Below are 22318 nucleotides of genomic sequence, written 5' to 3'. Positions count from 1 at the left end.
GCAACATTAGAGTTCTATAAACTAAATGCACTAAATAGCTATAGAACTTAAATGTATGAGTACTTGAATGGTAAATAGACCAATTTTTTAGTGGACAAATATGGACATTAAATAGGTGAATTTTAAGTTAAAAATAAAGGTTAAATTTGTAATTCATTAAATAAGTTAAGTAAAATAATTAAAACAAAAGCTATCATCTTTGCCTTGTTTCTCTTCCACCGAAAATTAGGGTGAAAATACCATTGAAGAAGCTTAAAGGTTCGGCAACATCTCATAGATTGCATGGTATGATTTTTGATCCTGTTTTTAATGATTTCTATGTTTTTGGAGTCGTTGTAGCTTAATCTAACTAGCCCAGGGACTAATTTGAAAAATTTTTAAAAGATTAGTGTTTTTCCATGAATGTGTTCAAGTTTTTTATGATGTTGGATGGAAGAAAATGAATCTTTTTTGTTAGATAAACAACTTTTTTAAAGTGATTTTGGTTGAAAATGTTAATTAGGGATTTATTTGTAAATTTTGTAAAATGTGTGGTGGAAATTGTGAAATAATGAAGTGTATGAGTTTTTACTGATGCATATGAAATTTGACTAGACTTGCAAAAGCATAATTTTGGAAAAATATGAATTTGGATTGAATTGAACAGAATGGCCATTAAATTGATTGAATTTATTCATTTAGATCAAGATAGACCTCGTACAGCTTTAGATCGGGGCAAAGATAAAGTTTCAGATTAATCGACTCTGTTTCTACATTTTATCGTCGAGGTAAGTTCATATGTTTAAATAGCATTTTAAATTTATGTCTTAAATGCTATCATGTATATTTTCAAATTCTGATTCGGCGGAAAAATCCAACGGCGTATCGACAATCATCGATCAATGAAAAAGGGATGGTTTTGACCATCGTATATAAAAAGGTATAGTTTCAACTATCGACTATGAAAAGGGATAGTTTCGACTATCGACTATGAAAAGGGATGGTGGCGACCATCAACTATGAAAAGGGATGGTGACCACCAGCAACTATGAAAAGGGATTTTTTTTTACTATAGACTATGAAAAGGGATAGTTTCAACTATCGACTATAAAAAGGGATGGTGACAACCATCGAATATGAAAAGGGATGGTTACGACCATTTTTAGCAGACTTCATGTGAGCTTCTTTAAAGGTTTTTTATTCAATTTACTTTGTTATTATGGAAAGGTAGAAAGTATGTGTATTCATAATTATGGATAGTGTGAGTTCATAGGATTTATACTTACGAAATTTATCTTATCATGTGTTGATATTGAAGTTATGTGATTAAGCACTAATTTGGGTTGTTGGTGATGCTTAGGCTTGTGCCAAGCTTTTTTTGGATTGAGGCATTTTTATTTTAAGCTTATGCATTATAATGGTAAGCATTGTTTATGAATTACGAACTTACTAAGCATTATATGCTTACTTTGTGTTCTTTTGCTATGTTTTTTTAGTTAATCGGAAGCTCATTTGGGTTGGAAGATCGTCGGAGACCTATCACACTATCCATCAGCTATATCAGAAAATTTGATGTTTTTAAGGCATGGTTATAATGGAATGTATTGGTGTTTTATTTTTGATGAAATGGCCAATATGTTTGGTTTGTAATTAAAGTACATTGGTTAATGATATTTTGATATTTTGGTGCTTGTTGGCTAATAATGAAGTTGTTAGAAATGATATGTATAGAATGACTCTTGTGGTATGCTTGAATATGATCTTGGTATATGGTCATTATGGTAGAATTTGGTATGGAAATTGATTGCAATTATTGAGTTGTTAAATGGCTAAGTTATGCTTGTGTTTGAGTATATTTAATGTCATGTGAATTGAGGTGCCTTTTGGCATATTGGTTGTATGAATAAGTACCATATTGTTCTAGCTTGATTATACATATTTTAGGTACACTTTGGATGCTTGAAATAGGTCCAAATGGGTTGTATGTGTGTGCATAATTTGGGTGAAGGAATTGGCTTGAAAATGACCTATTTCTTGTCCACACGACCTAAGACACGGGCGTGTGTCTCATCCGTGTGTGACGTACGGCCATGCGATTTCAAAAGGTTGCAAGTCAGGCAGTTAAACGGCCTAGCACACGGCCTAGCACACGAGAGTGTGAGGCTATTTCAAGAGTTACACGGCCTAGTGCACGGGCATGTGGCTTGGCCGTGTGACCCAATTCAGACAGTTAACAGACACAGGCTGGGACATGGTCGTGTGTCCCTACTTCAATTGCCCACACGGCCTGAGACATGGGTGTGTGACTCAGCTGTGTGAGTCACACAGCCGTGTGACCCTTGCAGTGTGAAATTTTTCAACTTTTTCCAAAAAATTCAATATGTTTCTGATTTAGTCCCGAATCATTTCTGAAATGCTTTTAAGGACTCGAAGACTAGAATAAGGGACGATATGCATGTGATTGAATGGAATATGACATGATTCTTGAAATGTTTCGAAATGAATGTTTTGAATTTTAAATTTTATAGCAATGCTCTATAACCCTAATCCAGCGACGGATACGGGTTAGGTGTGTTACATAAAGAGCATGTACATCTTTTCATATCTTTCCTCAAACTTTGATCACCAAGACAAATTCAGTTAATATGGTGCAAAAGAATAGGATAAAATCAAAAAGATGGTAATGTGGTTTATAATGTAGGTACTTTGCAATAAATATGCCATTAAGCTCAAAGATTATGTTTCAAGGGTTAACTTAATAAGGTCAGCTTGAAATGCTCAAACGATCCAAAGAAAGTGTGCCTATACCATATTAGATTCTTATACCTCTTAGGATTTCACCTCAAGAAAGTTACTAAATAAATTCTAAAGACTTAAAACCTCCATACATGTCTATTTCTAAAGAAATCAAATTTCATGGAAAATACTACTTAAGACTAAAGATCATAGAAGCATTCCATCACTAAAGATAACATACGAAACTTAGATAAAATCAGAAATCATGTTTGTATTTGAACACACTTATGAACAAAAATTTCTCTCTAAACATTCATTTATTTCAGTATACTTAAGTAAAAAGATTGAAACATACTTTAAAATTCATGCAAAATATCTTATTAAAAATTCATGTGAAATGCCTTACCCCCTTTTAAAAAGAAACAATGTCCTCATTGCGGAAACAAAGTAATGAATGAAAACTAAACACCAGGTAGGGTTGTAAGAAAAGAGAGGTGAGTCATAAAGACTACTTAAGTACCAAGTCTTTCTCCACAATCCAATCCTAGACATGTTCATTTCCATTACCACATCACTTTATTTTTCTTTCTATTAAAGAGGCATTGAGCTTATTTATTCATGCTTGCCATTTCATTATACGAAAGAAAAAATTCTAACTAACAAATAAAAATAAACACCTAAAAAGACATATAAACTAAAGATAAGAAATTCCCTCCTTTTATTTATTTGACTTATCTTCCTCATCTTTCTCCTTTAATGTTTCATCCTCGCTTTTATTCTCATCTTCCTTCCATGACTTGAAGATATAATCTGGAAACTCGGGAACAAAATTGTTAGAGATAGTTTTAAAAGTATTTCTTATAGAATCATCTTTAACTTTTGCATATTTCCAATAAGCCTGTTGTTGGCTATGCATAAGTTTCATCATATCCATCCTAATTGATAATTCTGATTTCTTCATAGTATTTGAAGAACTGGGCCTAGGAATAGTCAACTCAGGACCAACACTTGGTTCCACTAGCCTATCAGCATTCGGCTCCTCTCTTGGTTCAGAGACTTTTGGTTCCTTTATCAGTTCAGGATCATTCCGTTCTTCCTCAGATTCTGCTTCTTATGTCTCTATAACTGAGTTAGCTTCTGTTTCTAACTTGTTTGATGACTCATCAGTTTCTGTTTTTGTTGGTTCACTCGGTTTAAATGGGTTTATTTCACAAGCATTCTCCACTAACCTCTCAAAATCATGGGCTATAACACAACCTTGAACATATGGGCCCTTCGGGTTTCTTTTTCTTCTAACTTGGGCCCTTAAGAAAAGTGAATTGATCAATGATGGGAAGTAAGAACTTTCGATCTTCTTTCTGGCACAGTCATGGATCTCCTTAAGAATGATCTTCCCAACAGTGATTAACCTTTCTATCATAATTTCTTACAACAAAAGAATGTGCTCCATAGAGATGGTGGACCTATGTGAGATAGGAATGAAACTATATCGAACAAATTAGAACCATACCTTATCCAACGTTTTTAGACATTCCCTTTTACAAGAGTGACTACCATACTTTCTTATAATCCATTGGGATCCCGAATTTGTCACAACATTAAGCACTTGTTGAAGAAAATCCCAATTTATGTTTGTCATCATGACAAAATATTCATCTTCTTCAACATCAGGTAGGTTAAACAAATCATTAATGGACTTAAAAGTTAGGGGTACCTTTTTCTTACGAACAAGAACATCAATAGCATTTGGCTTAGTCAAATTGGCATAGAACTCTCGAACTAACTTATAACAGTCTATTTTTTAGTGGTGTTAGAAATAGTGGTTTTGGGGCCACCAAACCTGACGAGTAAGTTTGTAAATATTACTATTTACCGTTTACGAGTCAAATAAGATTTTTTTTAAAAAAAAAAGGTTTTTGATTTGATAAATTATGTTATATAAGCAATTTATTATGTTCAAGTGGCTAAAGTCAAGTGGTTTTAGAAAATGAGGTATCGAAACCTTGTTTCTATAAACCGAGTTGTAAATATTTTTAAAATATTTATGGAGTGTCATTAAAGTGGTATTAAATTGTCATTGAAAATTTTAACGTTTCAATAGTTAATTAATTAAAAAGACTAAATTGTAAAATATGTAAAATTTGATCACTATTTGATTTGAGTGATTAAACGGATAATTGAATAAAGGAAAAGGGACTTAAATGGTAATTAGACCATTCATGACGTTAGTGGACAAATATGGACAAGACTTTAGTGTTTTATTTATTAACCAAGGTTAAAATGTTAATGTGATTACTAATTAAATTAAATAAAACATAAGTAAAAAATATGGTTGTCATCTTCCTTTTTTTTTTTTCAATCGAAAGCCATGGCTATGGAAGCTAGGTTTGGTCAACCATGTTTCCTTGCATGTTAGTCCCTAAGGTATCTATTTCTAATAATTTTTATGTTCTTGAGATCGTTGTAACTAGGTTCAGCTAGCCTATACCTTCAATTTTGAAGCTATTAAAGATATTGAATGTTACCATTGATGAATCTTGTGATTTTTTATGTTCAATGATAAATTTTTAATGTTGATTTATAATTAAAATTATTTTGTTAAGTGATTTTTAATGAATTTATCGATTAGGGACTAAATTGTTAAAATAGTAAAAGTACAAGGATTTGATGTGAAATTGTTGCAATAATGGGCTGTATTGGATGCCATAAGTATTCAGCTATGCTCAATTTTTGGTAAAAATGGTTAATTTTCATTTTTAGGCTTATGGACTAAATTGAATAAAAGTAAAAGTTTAAGGAAATTTTGTAAAAATGTCAAAAGACTAAATTGCATAAAATATATCTTTTACTGTCTAAATTAATATATTGAATTAATTTATTAATTTAGATCAAGATCGGGTGGAAAATTGAGGAGAATGGAAAATTAACAAAATGCCCATGTACTTTGACATTTCTGCAATTTAGCCAAGTAAGCTCGTAGGTATAGAATTGTACATACTTATAAATATAAATAACGTTATTTTTTATTCATGAATGTATATACTTATATATAATGTTTAAAATGAGAGCTGAAACTCTAAATATTATAACTGAACATAAGGTGAGAAAGGATTTATTAAAAAACTATTGAATATTTATGAGATATGATATATATGCAATTTCAGCATGATTATGAATTGTTACAGCATGTGTATCGAGAATTATGAAAGTGATTAATAGATGATGTTAATCATTGTGATGGCACATTGACAGTATGAATATATATATTGATGTTATATCATGTGTACGAAAATGATGAAGTGCCCTTGAATGATAAATATGTTTAAAGGAAATGGATTACATGAAATGCCCTGTTGAACGTAGTAATCACTAGTATACGATTGGCGTGCCAATAAGGTTAGAATGCTCGATTGTACAGGATTTTCACTTCGGTGCCCCTGTATATACTTCGGTGTCTCTATTCGCACTACGGATCCCCTGTTTGCACATTTGTACCCCTGTCTACACTTCGGTGCCCCTGTTATGAATCTCTGATGCCTTTGGTGTGATGTAGTTACCCGAGTATCTTAGTCAAGTTACTAGTTCGTCGAGCTAACTATGAATGGAATTTATAAAATTATTTTAATGTTAAAGGCTAATGTATAGTCAAGATATTAGTAAATTTTAAATGTTGATTATTAAATGTTAAATGTTAAATGTTCAATGAATTACTTGATCATATGTGAGTATCGTTAAATTGATGATTATTCGGTTAAAGATATATGTTTATATACATATATAAATGAGTTTGGGTTGAATTATTATAGTACAGGAAGCATACGATGAATCATTTTCAATACTAAGCCTATAAGTGCTTCGTAAACGTATAACAGGTATGATTAATTTATTCATTTAGCTTTAATTTTTTTAGTGAAGGTAAGTGATTCCAGAATGACATGCTTCTAGGAAATTTTGTGATGAATGATGATTTATAGAATGATTATTAGTTAAATGTGAAAAGGTTATGATAAAATGCACTAGCTTGTGGTTATGGTTGATGTTTATACTTTTGTCTCGTGATTTTTGCAAATGAAACGGGTGAGAATAGATATTGAAATGATAAGTTCATAGATGTGATGAAATATGATGAAATAAAAAGAATTGTTGAGTTCAAGGACTTACTTGTAAGGATGGAACTTACTTATGTTGTGAATAGATACTCTGATTTGCGAACTGATAACGTAATTAAGCTTATGCTATGTATATGGAATGGTAAGTAAATAAATGAAATGATTCATTGTTTTAAGACCTTATTATGTTATAAATGGAAAGTGTTCAGAATGTTGATGAACATATTCATTTGTGACATGATAGTTATATAGTTTGACAAATCTTGAAACATTGGTATAGTTTATTTATGACTTATAACGTTCATATTTAAAATGGAATATTATGTTTAAGTTTAGACGAGCTTACTAAGCATTCATTTCTTATGTGGTTGTCTTTCCCTTACTTTACAGAATATCGGAAGCTCAATCGAGTTGGAAGCTACTCAGAGATCCATCACACTATCCATCGGCTATATCGATAGATTTTCATGATTTTGAGTCATGGTTATAATAGCATGTATAGGTGTCTCTGTTTGATGAAATTAGCCACTATGTTTGGCTTGTAAATATGTTTTTTTAAGTGATGAAATAGTTGTTATGTTGACATGTATGTATGGTACTTTAATGGTAGTTAGTTTGGTATCTAAGTACTTAAATAATCGTAGTTGAAATGATGAATATAAAGGTATGCTATGAAATGTTCATTTGGTATGGAATGAGATAGTGCATTGAGTTGTTAAATGGCTAGTTTTGGTAGCTTTTCTTGTGGTTGGCATATGGCTAAGTTGCTAAGGTCTTGCTTAAGTTGTGTGAATGTCATATTGGTGGTTATAAGTATGAAAATGATATGTGAATATTATGGTAAATGTAGTATATAAATTGTTCAATTGGTTGATTGATTTATGGCTAAATTTAGCAAATGTTTAGTCAAATTTGATTGTTGTGTTTGAGGTGCCTTTAAGGCATATTGGTTGTATGGCTAAGTACTATGATGTTCTAGCATGTTTTAGTTGTATCTTGAATGCATGAAAATAGGTTCTTTTGGTTGGTGTAAGTAACTAGGCTTTGTGTGAGAAAAATGGCTTTGAAAATGCCCATTTATCGTCTACATGGCCAAAGACACGGGTGTGTGTCTCAGCCGTGCGTGACACACGGCAATGCGATACGGTCGTGTGTCCCCTATAGCTTATAAAGTGTAGCAAGTCAGGCAGTTACATGGCCTAGCACACAGCCTGGCACATAGGCTTGTGAGGCCATTTCGAGGGATACGCGGTTTGGCACACAGGCGTGTGGCTTGGCTGTGTGACCCAAGTCAGAGAGTTACACGGGCACGTACACGGGCTAGGACACGGCCGTGTGTCTCAATCATGTGAGTCACACAGCCTGGCAATACGGTCGTGTGACCCCTACTGTATGAAATTTTTGAACTTTTTCTCGAAAATTCTATATGTTTATGATTTAGTCCCGAATCGCTTCTAAGGTGATTTTTGGGCCTCGATGGCTCGTATAAGGGAATATATGTTTGAGTTTGGATAATTTTACTAGGATTTTTGTTATGTTTTGGATCTGTTGAATATTTGTTCGTTGTGTTATGTAAAACTCTAGTAATGCTCCGTGGCTCTATTCCGGCAACGGGTACGGCTAGGGGTGTTACATAACTACTCATCGGGTAATGATCGTACATTGCAAAAATAATTTAAATTGAGGGCATCAATTTTCTTTTGAATCGGCAAAGGCACAACCATCTTATCATTGCTTTTCAAGTTAAAACTTTTTTCTAGCATCATAATTTGATTTTTGAAGATAGAATCAAACCTTTCTTTCACTTCCTCGTCTTGAATCACTATAGGATTTTTGGAAAAGGTCTTGGAAGATCTAGTTCTTTTGTGAGACATGGTGACTTTTCTCAAAAAATAGGCAAAATTTCGGCATTGGATGAAGTAAGGGATTTGCGACGGCAATCGACTTGCGACAGCGACGGGTTTGCGATGGCGATAGGCATGCGTGTAGTGGTGATATGATTGCTCTAGAAAAAGACTCGCAATGGCAATAAGCTAGGGTTTTGTGACAATGAGAGGAATTTAAGAGGTTTTTCAGGATTTAGGCCAACAGCTAAGAGGAAAAAGAATGGGTGGTTAGGGTTTAAGCTAATTGCTTAAAGGGTTGTGAAAATTATGATGGTAGCGAGGGGTTTATATAATGCTAAATTAGGGCAATTTTGTAGCAAAATTTTAGCTACTTAAGGTGACTCGAGAGGCAAGTATGGATAGAGGGAAAAGTGGTGGCAAAAATTAGGGTTTTAAGGAACCCTTATGGACGACAACAATGGGTAAATTTCTCCTCTTTTCTGTTCAAGCCTTAATCCCAAACTGTATTTATAAACTAGATTGCTAAAAAAATAAATTGATTAGTACTTGGGCCAATTTGACCCTCTATATTAAACATAAACAAATCAAAAGCAAAGATAAAAATGAAAAACAAAAATTTAAAATTAATTAGAAATTTTCTTCTCGAAAAATTACATCAAATTAATTCCCAGGAAAGGTTGGAGGGGTCACAATGGTCCCGCTTAAGTTCCAATATCCTTAAGAAGAATAATTTTTTAAGCATGTCATTTATTAAAATGAGAGAAAAAACTGAAAATAAATTAAGGACAGAGAGAGTGAAGAGGACTCCCTCAATGTTATTGATGATTGTTACTGACAAAGGCGATGTCGAACGGCCATTTATCATACCAACCGTATCCATCTAGAAAGAAGAAGTAATGTTGCCCAGCAATTATATAAAATATTTGCTCAAAAAATAGCAGCAGGAAATGGTCTTTCTATTTTGCTTTGCTCGACTTTCTGCCATTAGTACAAATCTGTCTACCTATGATGATCCTTAACGAAATCAGCCCATTTTTCGTTATACCTTCTTTCTCTGGTACAAGTCCCACCCATTGAATGTCATAGATTGGATCCATGATCCTAGCTTTTAACCATTGAGACTCCAATCTCCCAGGATCAAATAATTAATATTGAATCAAACTCTTCTATCCCTTAACATATCCCTTTGCAATAGTCCACTCGATACCTTTCTCGTGCCTTTTGAAAATAATTAGTCTAACTCGGGTGGCTCTTCTTTTGATGGTTTGGGTTACTTGTACTCATGCGATGATAGCTCTAATGATTCAAACTGAACTTTTGAACTGAATCCTTCTAAGTTAGCTTCCAAACATGTATCATCCTCATCTTGATGTGAAGAGTCATATGAAATACCTTCCAGTGGATCTTCGGTTGAAACAAAACAAGCTTTAACCTCATCAGGAGATCTTAGGGCCTTGAGCACATTAAAGGTTACTTATTCATCTTGAACTTGCATGGTGAGTTCACCTTTCTGTACATCGACTCTCGTCCTACCAGCTTCCAGGAAAGGTCTTTCTAAGATGATTGGTACTCCTTTATCTGCTTCAAAATCTAAGTTAATATAGTCAGCACAAAATATGAATTTATCAACACAAACCAAGACATCCTCGATCTCTCCTTCGAGGTATGCTAAAGATCGATCCACCAATTGGAGTGTAATTGTTGTCGGTTTGGCCTTACCAATACCTAATCCTTTAAAAAAAGACGTAGGCATTAAGTTGATACTCGATCCCAAATAGCCCAAAGTTTTACCACAACAAGATTCTCCAATATTGCGAGGTATGATGAAACTTCCTAGATCCTTCAACTGAGGAAGCAACTTATTCTGAAAAAAAATAGGCTACATTTTATAGTCAGGGCTACAGTTTCAAATTCCCCAAACCTTTTCTTTTTAGACAAAAATTCCTTCATAGCTTTCGAATAGTTCGGCATTTGCTCCAAAGCTTCTACCAACGGGATGTTGATACATATTTATTTCAACACATCCAACATTCTCTTAAATTGAATATCTTGTTTACGTTGCTGGAGTCTTTGAGGATATGGAGGTTGTGAAACTTTGGCTTAGATTGGACAGCTCTTCCGAGGTAATATTTTTGCATCTAATTAAGAGGTTAGCTTATTAGAATCCACTAGTTTAGATTTTACCTTTTTGAAAATTTGCAGAATTTGGTTTATCTAGTGCAGGAATTTAAGCTGTTGGTTGATTTTCCTCTTTCTGGGGAGCTTCATCATCAACCTCAACCTTATTGGGTTCAAAAGTCCTTCCGCTTCATAAATTGACCGCTTTCCAATTCTCCTTACTCGGTTTTCTTAGGTTCTCCATGTCACTAGGTAAAGCTCCGTGTTGTTTATTTCGAAGTTCGTTTGCTATCTGCCCTATTTGGTTCTTCAAATTTCTCAAAGTTGCATCATTCTTCACCATGTATGCTCTTAATAAGTTCTCAAGATTAGAAGACTCGACTGAAAGAGGATTTTCTATATTGTTTGGTACAGCACCTTAGGGTTTGTTTCTTAACTCATCAGCTAATTATCCCACTTGATTTTCCAGATTCTCCAATGTTGTTGCTTAGCCTTGAATCAAGACATCAATTTTAGCAATGTATGTCTTCAACAAATTCTCCAAATTATTTGAAGGTTCAACTTGCGATGGGTTTTGAACTTGTTGATTGAAACCAAGAGGTTGATTTGATCTATGCTGCATGTAAGTGTTATTCGGTCCACCTCATTGGTAGTGGATTGGTGCCTGAATTGCAACATGATTTAAACTATTAGTAGTAAATTGTTTCAACATTGAAGAGATAGACGATACCTAAGCTAAGAGTGAAGTAAGGCCATCTACTTCATGCACACCGACTACTTGTCTTCCTGAAGCTGCTTGATTTGTCGGCCACTGGTAATTATTACTAGCTATTCTCTCGGTGATTTCATAAGCCTCATTATAAGACTTCAACAAGAGATCTCCATTCATAGAGGCATCTACCACCAACCTTCTATGTGCATTAAGACCATTAGAGATTGTCTCCAACTGGATATAATGTGGAATCCCCTGATGAGGGCATCTACATAGTAACTCCTTGAATCTTTCCCATGCCTTATATAAGGAATCATCATCCAATTGGTGAAAAGTGGTGATCTCATTCCGCAACTTCGCATTTTTGCTAAGTGGGAAATACTTTACCAAAAAGCATTTAGCTAATTCTTGCCAAGTACAAATTGAGTTGGATGGCAATGAATTAAGCCATACTCGTGTTCAATCCCACAACGAGTATAGAAACAGCTTCAACCTCAGTGCGTCTTCAGTTACACCGGCTATCTAGAAGGAATTGCTCACATCCATAAACAATCGAAGGTGAATATGTGGATCTTCTGTGGGCATTTCGTTGAATTGGCCTATTGTTTGAAGCATCTGAAACATCACAGGCTTCAATTCAAACTGCGGTGCCTCAATCTCTGGTCTCCTAACCCTCAGATTTAGTTTGTTAAGAAGTGGCAAGACATACTACCCTATGGGTCAGTCCCTATCATCAACAATAATAATTAGATTTCGAGCATTAGCGGCTTTATTCGCTTGATCATCATTTTGATTCTCAAGGTCCATTTCTGCGGCTTGTCTCTAGGCTAATTTTCTTGTCTTTTTTGTCTAAATGCTCACTCGATTTGAACGTCTACAGGGAGTAAATCGATGATTTGATCTATGCTCATGACGACCTGAAAAACGATCACAAGAAACTAAAGAATAAATAATAAAATAATAATAAAGGGGAAGAGAAAAAAATTAAAGAATTATTTAGTAAAGTTAGAAATAAAAATCAAATCAAGTCAAATTGCAAAGAATAATTTCACAAAAATGATTAAGGCAACAGTCCCTGGCAACGGTTCCAAAAACTTGTAACGGGAAATATGCGCAAGTGTATACAGTCATTCAAGTAATAAGTAAGTAAAATTAGTTATCGTCTCCACGAGGACTGTATAAGCTTAATTGATTAATTGCAAAATTATAATTAACAATTTGATGTAAAAACTCAATAATTTGGATGGTGATGATTAAACTAAATACAACTAACTAGATGCAAAGATTGATCCCTATGCAATTCTAATCTAGATGCAATTTACCTAAATGTATGAATCAATGGCTTTAGCAACAAAAACAATCAACATTAAATGGGCTAGGATAATTATATTAATCAATTCAATTTACTTTATCATGCTTAACAATGTTCAGAATTACTTCTACGGCAACTCAATCTTTCATGAGTTTGGAAACCAAATTAAGTCCTTACGGAGTCTTTTACTTAGTTAAATATGCATTTTACTGATCATATTAACTAAGGGTTTCTTATCATTTATGTAAGGTCACAGGGACATTTACTTAAGCAATAGTTTAATTACATAAACCTAAAAACTATGCAAGGCAATACACTTAACTAAAGATATTACGAACCTAAACTTAGTCGTGTTTAAGGATCTAAATTGAACATTTCACTTTTCAATTATGTGTCTACTAACCATCGTCTGGTTAGGATCGCTCAACTAATCTGGGTGCACCTAATCACATATGAATGAAATGCATCATGATATTCATTGAAAACATGATTGACTGAGGCCTAAACATGTTAAACATTAATAAAATATATCTTATTGAATTAACATAATCATCCTAGCAAATAGGATTTAAAATATCATTGTTGATGTCAAAAACAATAAACCCAAAGCAAGCATGATTAAAATAAATAACAAGAGGAAAGAATAAACTCTATTCAATTCAGCAGCCTTTCGGATCTATTCTGACTGATTCAGTTCAGCACCCTTTTGGATCTATTCTGACTGATGCACTCCTCTGTTCTGCTCGATTCTTCTTTTTCTAAGGAGTTCCTAAAGTGGCCAACCAAAGAATGCTTCTGAAAAAGCTTTTATGGCTAAAGTATGTGAAAGAGATGGACGGCTATGCAATGGAAGGAAAAGGGAAATGGAATGTAAAAAAATGGAAATGGAATGTAGAAAAATGCTAATGAAAGAAGAGAAATAAGTTGTGAGGCATGATGGATTAAGGGACTGGTGAATGGTATTTATTGGTGAAGGTAAGGGGTAGATTTAGCTACAAATAGATACAAAATTCCTTCTCTTTCTACCATGCATGGCTGGCCATATTTGAAGGATAAGAGAATGACTTAGTCTCCTCAATTTGAATTCAAACCAAGGCTATTAATATAGACAGTTTCAACAGAAAAGTAGTTGAGCTGATTTCTGATTATTTTCCAACTGTAAGGACCTTCAATTAAATACCCCAGAGCTTGCTTTTGGGCTACCATCTACTTGTGCCGAAACTGGGCTTCAGTTCCCCCTTGTTGGACGGTTTCTCAGTCCAATAACTTAGCAGACATGTCCATCTTTTAGCACCTCTTTTACTGGGTCAAATTATCAACATCATGACTCAAATTGCATGGTCTTGTCGTCCACATGAGTTTATTTGTTCATGTCCATGTTTCATTCACATTTATCACTTCTTCAATGGTCCTCTTACATAGTGAAAAATCTCATATTTATAAATTAACATGAAACAATATAAAATATGTAATAAAATCATGTAATTAAGCACAATGTCACATACTTTATAAATTCATGCCCAATATTACTAAATAAGTAAAATTTACTTATTTTAATAACAATTACTCAAGATAAACATATTTATTAAGTAAAAGGGTGGTAAAAATATATAGAAAAATCCTACATAATTTCGAGTTTACACACCTCTTCATTAGAAACCTCACGAATATTTTAGAGAAATAATCATGAATAGCCATTTTAATGCTACCTTCATTTTCTAATACATAAATAGAAAAAAACGGTTACAATGAGATGATAGGTAAAGAGTTAAGGGAGATAAAAAGTGAAATTTTGATTATAATGAACATCCAAGCATATTTACGATGGTGATTGTGAAATAAAGAATCTATTGGGACATTTACAAGTCTGTCCTAGTAAATTTGTTGCATTCCTCAAAGTGAACGCAAGTATCAGATAAAATTTAAAAGATATAATTATGGACGTGATAAGTGGTATAATAGTAACCACTAGAAGTGGAAACATAGTAATAAATCAGACAACAAAGAAAGTTCTCAAGAAAACCCTTCAAAAGATAGATATAACTTAACAATATGATATGAAGTCCATCAATCATGCACCCGTCAGCTATCAAACTAGTTTTTCCAACTATATTAATACTCTTTAAGAATAAATATATATATATATATATATGTATTGCTCATAATGTAACAATGGATATTATACATTTGGATGATACAAGAAAGTTTTTTCTTTTGGTATTGAAATAAACCAATATTTTTCCAATATTTGGTAGTAAAAATTTGTCAAATGCTCCATAAGAGCTAATATATCAAGAACAAAATTTGTGATGTTAATGCATTAGTTTTAAAAGATATAAAATATTACTAATGAAGAGCTTGTTAGAGAAAACATTTTCAACTTTTCATTCTTCAAATTTTAGTAAGGAGTTTATAAAAAGAGTCGAATCTTTAGATAAGGAATCTTTTGATCTGGGCATACTTGAAAAAAGTACTCGATTCTCTAATAATGAAACTAAAAGAGAATACTTTCCTAAACTATATGATCCTTTCTTGCATGGACCCTACTGCAGAAGAATCAAAAAATGGGGTTCTCCTTTAAGCATAAATCAAACCTATAAAAGAAAACATGGATCCGTTTTGAATAAATAAGATTCATGCTCTACTTCTTACTACTGATTATCACGAACTTGAACAGACACTAGATACACTCAATATAAAATCATTAGCAACAAAAAAAGAACTCTCTTTATTGACATTGATAGAAGATGAATAGGGAAATACCGATTCAGATGATAGAGTCAAAATTTTGAAATTTTTATTCAATATAGCTATAACTAATCCCAACAATCAAAAAATTAGAAAAAAAAATCTATTGGATTAAAAGAAATAAGTAAAAAAGTTCCTCGATGGTCATACAAATTAATCGACGATTTAGAACAACAGGAGGGAGAAAAAGAGGAAAATGTAACAGCAGAGCATGAAATTCGTTCAAGAAAATCCAAGCGTGTCGTGATTTTTACTAATAAACAGACAAAACGTCGATACTTATACTAATACCAAAGATGCTAATGATCCTGATCAAACAGATGAAGTGGCTTTGATACGCTATTCACAATAATCAGATTTTCGACGTAACATAATAAAAGGTTCCATCCGTGCCCAAAGGCGTAAAAAAATTACTTGGGAGTTGTTTAAAGCAAATGTACATTCCCCCTTTTTTTTGGACAGAGTAGACAAACCACTCTTTTTTTCTTTTGATATTTCTGGACCGTTGAAACGAATATCTCGAAATTGGATATGTAAAACCAAAGAATCAAAAATTTTTGATTATACAGAAAAAAAAAGATCGAGAAAAACTACGAGGTCAAAAGATAAAATACAAAAGAGAAGAGAAAATGAGGATAGAAATAGCAGAACCTTAGGATATTCTTTTACTTGCTCAAGTAATAAAGGGCTTCGTGTTAATAACCCGATCAATTCTTAGAAAACATATTATATTACCTTCACTGATAATAGTTAAAAACATTACCCGTATGTTATTATTTCAATTTCCTGAGTGGTCTGAGGATTTAACGGATTGGAATCGAGAAATGCATGTTAAATGCACTTATAATGGTGTTTAATTATCCGAAACAAAATTTCCAAAAAACTGGTTAATAGACGGTATTCAGATAAAGATCCTATTTCCTTTTTGCTTGAAACCTTGGCACAGATTTAAACTACAACCCTCTCATAAAGATCCAATGAAAAAAATAGAAAGGTCAAAAGAATATTTTTTCTTTTTAACAGTTTGGGGAATGGAAACTGAACTACCTTTCGGCTCTCCTCGAAAACGGCGTTCGTTTTTTGAGCATATTTTTAAAGAACCAAAAAAAATGGAAAACCACAAAGTCTGTTATATTAGATCTACTGCATTCCTTGAAGTGAAGTAGCAATATAGAAAGACTTAAACTTGGACATGGGCGTGGTAAGTTGCTTTACAATAGTAATAGTAAAAGGGGTGGTCATAATAATTCTTCTATCCACCAAAAATGGAAAATGAAGATATTCTGAGATAGATATTAAGACCGATATTGAAATTTAAATTAATAATTTCAACTTATATTTAAGCTTTTAATTATTGTGTATTTATGATATGATCATACACGTTACTTAATTTTGCACATATGCCTATGCAAAGAAAATATTTGTTTGTGCGTATTTTTAAATTGATAAAATTTATTTGCAACAACTGCATATAGCTTTGTCTTTAATTTTATTGTATTGGAAAATTATTGTCTTTGTCTCTAGTTTATACTATGCATATACAAGTAAATCACATATGATGATAAACCAAAATTTTACATTTGTATTGTTGAATCACATGAGATAAAAAACCTGAAGTTTACTAGTCCAAATGTATTAATTAAGTTGGCATGATTGGTTAGACCATCCTGATCAATAATGATGCAACAAGTTGAGAATTTAAATCGATATTTATTAAATAACTTGAAGATTCTTCATTTTAAAGAATCCTCAAGCGCTCTTTGTTCTAAAAGAAGATGATTTATTAAACCTCACTAGAAAAAGTTGAGATTGAATCTCTTGCATTTCTAAAAGAAATGTCGGCCTGTTTATCCAACAAGTGGATATTTTGATATAATTTTGGTAGATGCATCTAAAAGTTAACCAAATGTGAATTAGTAACTCGCAACCTGTAGTTTGCAAGATTAATTTTTTTAATTATTTGCTTAAGAACAACACTTTCATATTATGGAATCGAGACAATTTTTGCTAATGTTAATGAGTTTATTTCTTATGCTTTCAGTTATTATTGAATGCTAGATTGTAAGCGTGAGTAACTATCGCAAAAAGTCAATTATTTATACGTATAAAATGGTTTAGCATAGTTTATAAAGTACATCCTCCAGTTAGTAGCTAAACCATATCTGTAACACGAATATGGAGGAGTTACATCATGTCATTTGAAAAACCTAATTTAAAATGTGGGATAAAAAATCTTAACTTTTAGCTAACCACATATGAGTTCTAAAAAATCACAAGTTCGAAAAACTCTTATTTTATAGCGTAATCATTTAACCATATATTTTGAAAAATAACGGAAACTTCAAGAAATCGATATCTAACTTTGGAAATCACTTGATTTGAAAACATTAATTTTTGGCAAAACTCTTACATTATTATTTAGAAAAATTCGTGTGCAGTCATTTTACAAAAAAGCATTTTGTTTGATTGATACGAGTCACAAAGGCCCAACCCAAGCCCAAGAACGTGATGGGCTCAAATTACCACAAGGCCCAATAACGAGATCAAAGGCCCGACAAATGCGTTCCAAACTAAATGGGACCATTCAGGAGTTTGTTAGGAAGGCCTTAGATGCGTACATGAAAGAAAGAGAAAATCAAGATTCACTTTCTTGTTTTCAAGAAAATCAAGAAACCGAATCTTGGCCCAATCTTGCTGTTTGGAGCGATTTCAAGAATCAAGAAAATCAAGATTTCAAATCTTGGAAATCTTGGTCCAAGAAACCAAATCTTGCAGCCAAAGCGCATTGGATCTCTGTTACGAGCATTAACGAACCAATTTTGGTAGAAGATGGAATACAAGCCCAAGTTCTTGAAGGCAAGGCCCAATAAGATGATTCCAAGCCCAATCAAGAAATACACCCATATTTAGTTGAAAATCAGGCCAACTTGTCAAAGCGCCCAATTTGTAAACATTTTAATTGTTAATTTAAATTTTAGGCTTTAGGAATGTTACATGTTAAAATTCGGCCCAAAACAGTCCATTTAAGTGCATGGTCAAATATGCCTATTATTTTTATTAATTAGGTTTAATTTTTAAGTTTTCTAATAAGATTAGGATTAGTCTAAGGCCTATTTAAACGCATGGCCGGCCACCCTTGTATTGACTACTTCTCAATTATATTAAAAATTTCAGATTTGTTTAAGTGCAGAATTCTCTTTGAGTTTTTCTCCAAGAATTCTCTCTTGAGTCTTCTTTAGAAGTTATTTTAACAATCTTTTGATTGTGGGAGCCATCTTCAACCTTCTTCTTGCCATTGATATTCTTTAGAAGGGAGATTAGAGCCGTTTGAAGGGAGTTGTGGAATCTTTTGGGATTTCAAGGCTTCTTAGGACTTATCTTTTAATTTCTTGCTGTCAATTTTTCCTTTAAATCCTGCTAGTGTCGATTCCTTTATCTAACTTGTTTTTATCTTCTTATTTGTTTCAACCCTCTTTAATTACTAATGAAAATCGATCAGCCCTCTCTTTGGCAGCCAAGTTCGAGCCAAATCATCTTTTCCCCAATTGATCTCGCCGAATTTCTCCTTCTCATTCTGGTTCAAACGGTTGTTGGAATTTCAATTGATTTGCTGATTGGATTCTTAATTTCTTTTCAGATTTGGTTGTAAGGGATCATAGAACTTCTTGATTACCGATTTTCAATCTTGTCCATCAATTTCCCCCTTCTTGCCGCCCAAATCCTTAATTCTGTTCAAGTTTTTATTTTTATAATCTGTTAAATTTAATCTCGCTGTTTGTGTTGCTTATCAAATTCGATTGATTGGGAAACTTTCTTGAAGTCCAATTTCACGTTCTTGGTTATCAAGATTCATCACTAATAAGCATTCTCACTTTTTTTCACTAATAAGCATTCTCACTTTTTTTGGCTGAGTCTTTTTTGATTTGGGAGTTACTTTATTTTAGATCTAGAATTTTAATCCTTTTCTGTTTCATTTCAGATCTGATTGTTTAGAGCTTTCGTAGGAGTTTCTCGTGACTTGACAACTCGATATTGGTCCGCGCGCAACCCTCTATCATTGACACTTAATTTTCTAGTGTGTATTTTCAGAGTTTTTAAGTTTTGTAGACCAAATTTCAATTTGTCAAATTCAAATAATTTTGCAGTTTTATGTTAAGAACACCTAAAAATCGATGAATAGAACAAAACCCAAAAACAAAACCAAATTTGAAAACTTAGTCCAAAAATCAAAAGTCCGGAAATCTTAATTTATTAACCAAAACAGACCATTTTACGTGAAAACCAATTCGAACTCCCGCACTCTGTCCGGACCTAAATTAGCTGATTATCTAAAAGGTCAAAAACAAAAGGGTGAGTTATAAAGCTCAGTGTGTAACTAAACTCAAAAAGAGAACACAAATAACACAACAATCAAATCACAGAGAATTTCATATCGATGAATTGAGCAAAACTAAGTGATGTGATTTCCTAAGATTTGGAAAGTTTAGAAACTTACTTGAAGGAAAGATCGTCTTGAATAGGTTTAAAAGGTGGTGGAAACCGTGACCCGAAGCACTTGAATGTTTTATGGAACTGAAGTTATAATCAAACTCAACCCTCGTAAATTTGAAAAATACTCGAACCTTGGTATAACGAAAATGCCACACTTCTAGGTGGTAGACGAAATGATAAGTCATGGGTGAACGCCACAAACTCGAAGGAAGTTTGATAAGTTCAAATACGTTCGATTAAGAACCTTGGAGAGAAGAATCTCACAAATAAAGTTTTTGTATTCAAATGGTCTGACCGAAAATGTCCCTTTTACATTATTTATATAGGCCCTTAAAATGGCCATTCAAATTTGGGATCTATTAGGTTCACACTAGCCTTAAACACACTCACGCACAATTTTTAAGATGTTCACACTAAGCATGAATATGTTCACACACACTATTAAATCTAGTTCATGTCCTTGTAGGTTTGTGCATGCTTTTGGCTGAATAGTCACAACTCTTTATTTGGTGCATTCATGCATACTTAGGCCTTAAGTATCTCCTTGTTCTATGAATGTGCAGCCATTTAAGTCCCAAAATCCCCCTTGGTCGAATGCTCCTAGCATGGGACATGCATGTCTTTAATTTGAGGCTTTAATAAGCATGTAGGAGCATGAATTAGTGACAAACTTCTAGAACGTCCATTTCCCCTTGCAGCCACCGTCCATGCAACTCTTAAATGATATGAATTATTTATTCTTAAGTCAACTTGATGACATGCATTTGACCCATCCATATGAATGGTTGCATGTATCAACATTTGATGACTTGATTCTTGATAATTCTAGAAAGATCTTGTGATGAATTTGGTAAGATGGATAGAGCTTAAAGGGTCATCTTAATCCCATCCGAATGGTCATCTACACACATATAAATAGGCATCAGCTTTGCAACATTCTCATTCTAAAATTCGACCAACACAATTTAACCCAAAAAGTATATGCATAACTCTTGACTCATACGCATAAACATATATATATTATACCATGAGCACACATATATACATAAGACACATTCGAGGACTCATACTTAAGTTCAAACAACATACTTAAAAAATGCAAGGATGATAAATATTCATGCGCATATATTATAGAAACACAAGACACACACAACTAAAAATATGTTAAATGACACAAACAAGACATAATGTGATATCACATGCACACATGCTAAAAAACTTAATAACTAGAACACATAAGACATGTAATAATATGTATGACAAAATCTGTGGAATTAAATTAAAACATAAACTTATTAGATTAAACTTAAGTTCAACAGTCTTTAAATTTGGCATGATTAAATCAATCAGGCCCCTTAAAAAATTCATTGAAAACTTAAGTGATTTGGACCAGCATAGGAGTTGGGCTCGGCCCAACTTGGGCATGACTAGTTTGGGCTTGATCCCAACGTTTTTGCATAAGCCCACCGAGGCCTCCCTCATAACTTAGACTTGGGATCACATCACTAAGAATGCATGCTTATGCCAATGCAATGCTTTTCAAAAAACATAATGTAGATTTTTCAGAAAACTTCCTACCCAACTCCGCTACACACCAAATAGAGTTCCCTAAAACTCGTCCATCCAATCACACCAACAGATAATTGTGGTAAATGCCACCAAGTTGCAATTAAAATTGTTGAATTGGATATATGTGGTCAAGCCACTATATTGCAGCCAAGCTACCAGAACAAATATATGTGATCGAGCCACTATAATTGCAGACAAACTGCTAGAAAAAATATAGATGAACCACCAGATAGTGCAAATCATTAAACTAACACAACTTCCTCATTTCCATATTATCCCAAACCCTATGCAATGTGACATGGCATGCATATACTGAATCAGAATGAGAAGTATGTAAGACATGCAGTCGTACAATATCAGAAATTAGAAGGCATGGCATTTCATGCTTTAGCAGAACAGATGTATCACAAATTCAATATAAACAAATCAATTTCGCCATAATGTCACATGTATGGTCATATAGCAGAATCCAAATATACACAAATTTAACAGATTTAGACATCATATGCTCATACACAACATAGCAAAACAACAACAAACCATTAGATTGACAAAACACAAATCATACATATATAATTCACATACCTTAAACACGTCACATACATAAGCACATTAACATATACCTTGTTTCCAAGTCTTATTAAGCAAGTATGAAACGTACAAAAAGTCTAATTACAAATCATAGATCAAAACGACC

At 33.2% G+C, this 22318-nt stretch overlaps 1 protein-coding gene and 1 non-coding gene across 2 annotated transcripts; one reads left to right on the top strand and one right to left on the bottom strand.

The window, feature by feature from the left end:
- Positions 1–10145: 10145 nt before the first annotated feature.
- Positions 10146–11132, bottom strand: LOC105763574 (uncharacterized). Its single transcript, XM_012581829.1, has 2 exons — positions 10992–11132; positions 10146–10535 (listed from the first exon to the last, which is right to left on the bottom strand). Exons 1-2 carry the CDS (start codon positions 11130–11132, stop codon positions 10146–10148), a joined length of 531 nt encoding a protein of 176 aa, XP_012437283.1.
- A 619-nt stretch (positions 11133–11751) lies between these two features.
- Positions 11752–11858, top strand: LOC128042765 (small nucleolar RNA R71). The gene has a single exon (XR_008198277.1). It is a non-coding gene; the product is annotated as a small nucleolar RNA R71 (small nucleolar RNA).
- The last annotated feature ends 10460 nt before the right edge of the window (positions 11859–22318 follow it).

The sequence above is a fragment of the Gossypium raimondii genome, chromosome 7 (assembly GCF_025698545.1).
Source record: "Gossypium raimondii isolate GPD5lz chromosome 7, ASM2569854v1, whole genome shotgun sequence".
Lineage (NCBI taxonomy): Eukaryota > Viridiplantae > Streptophyta > Magnoliopsida > Malvales > Malvaceae > Gossypium > Gossypium raimondii.
Note: the sequence above shows the minus strand (reverse complement) of the source record. Positions and strands in the feature narration are given on the sequence as shown.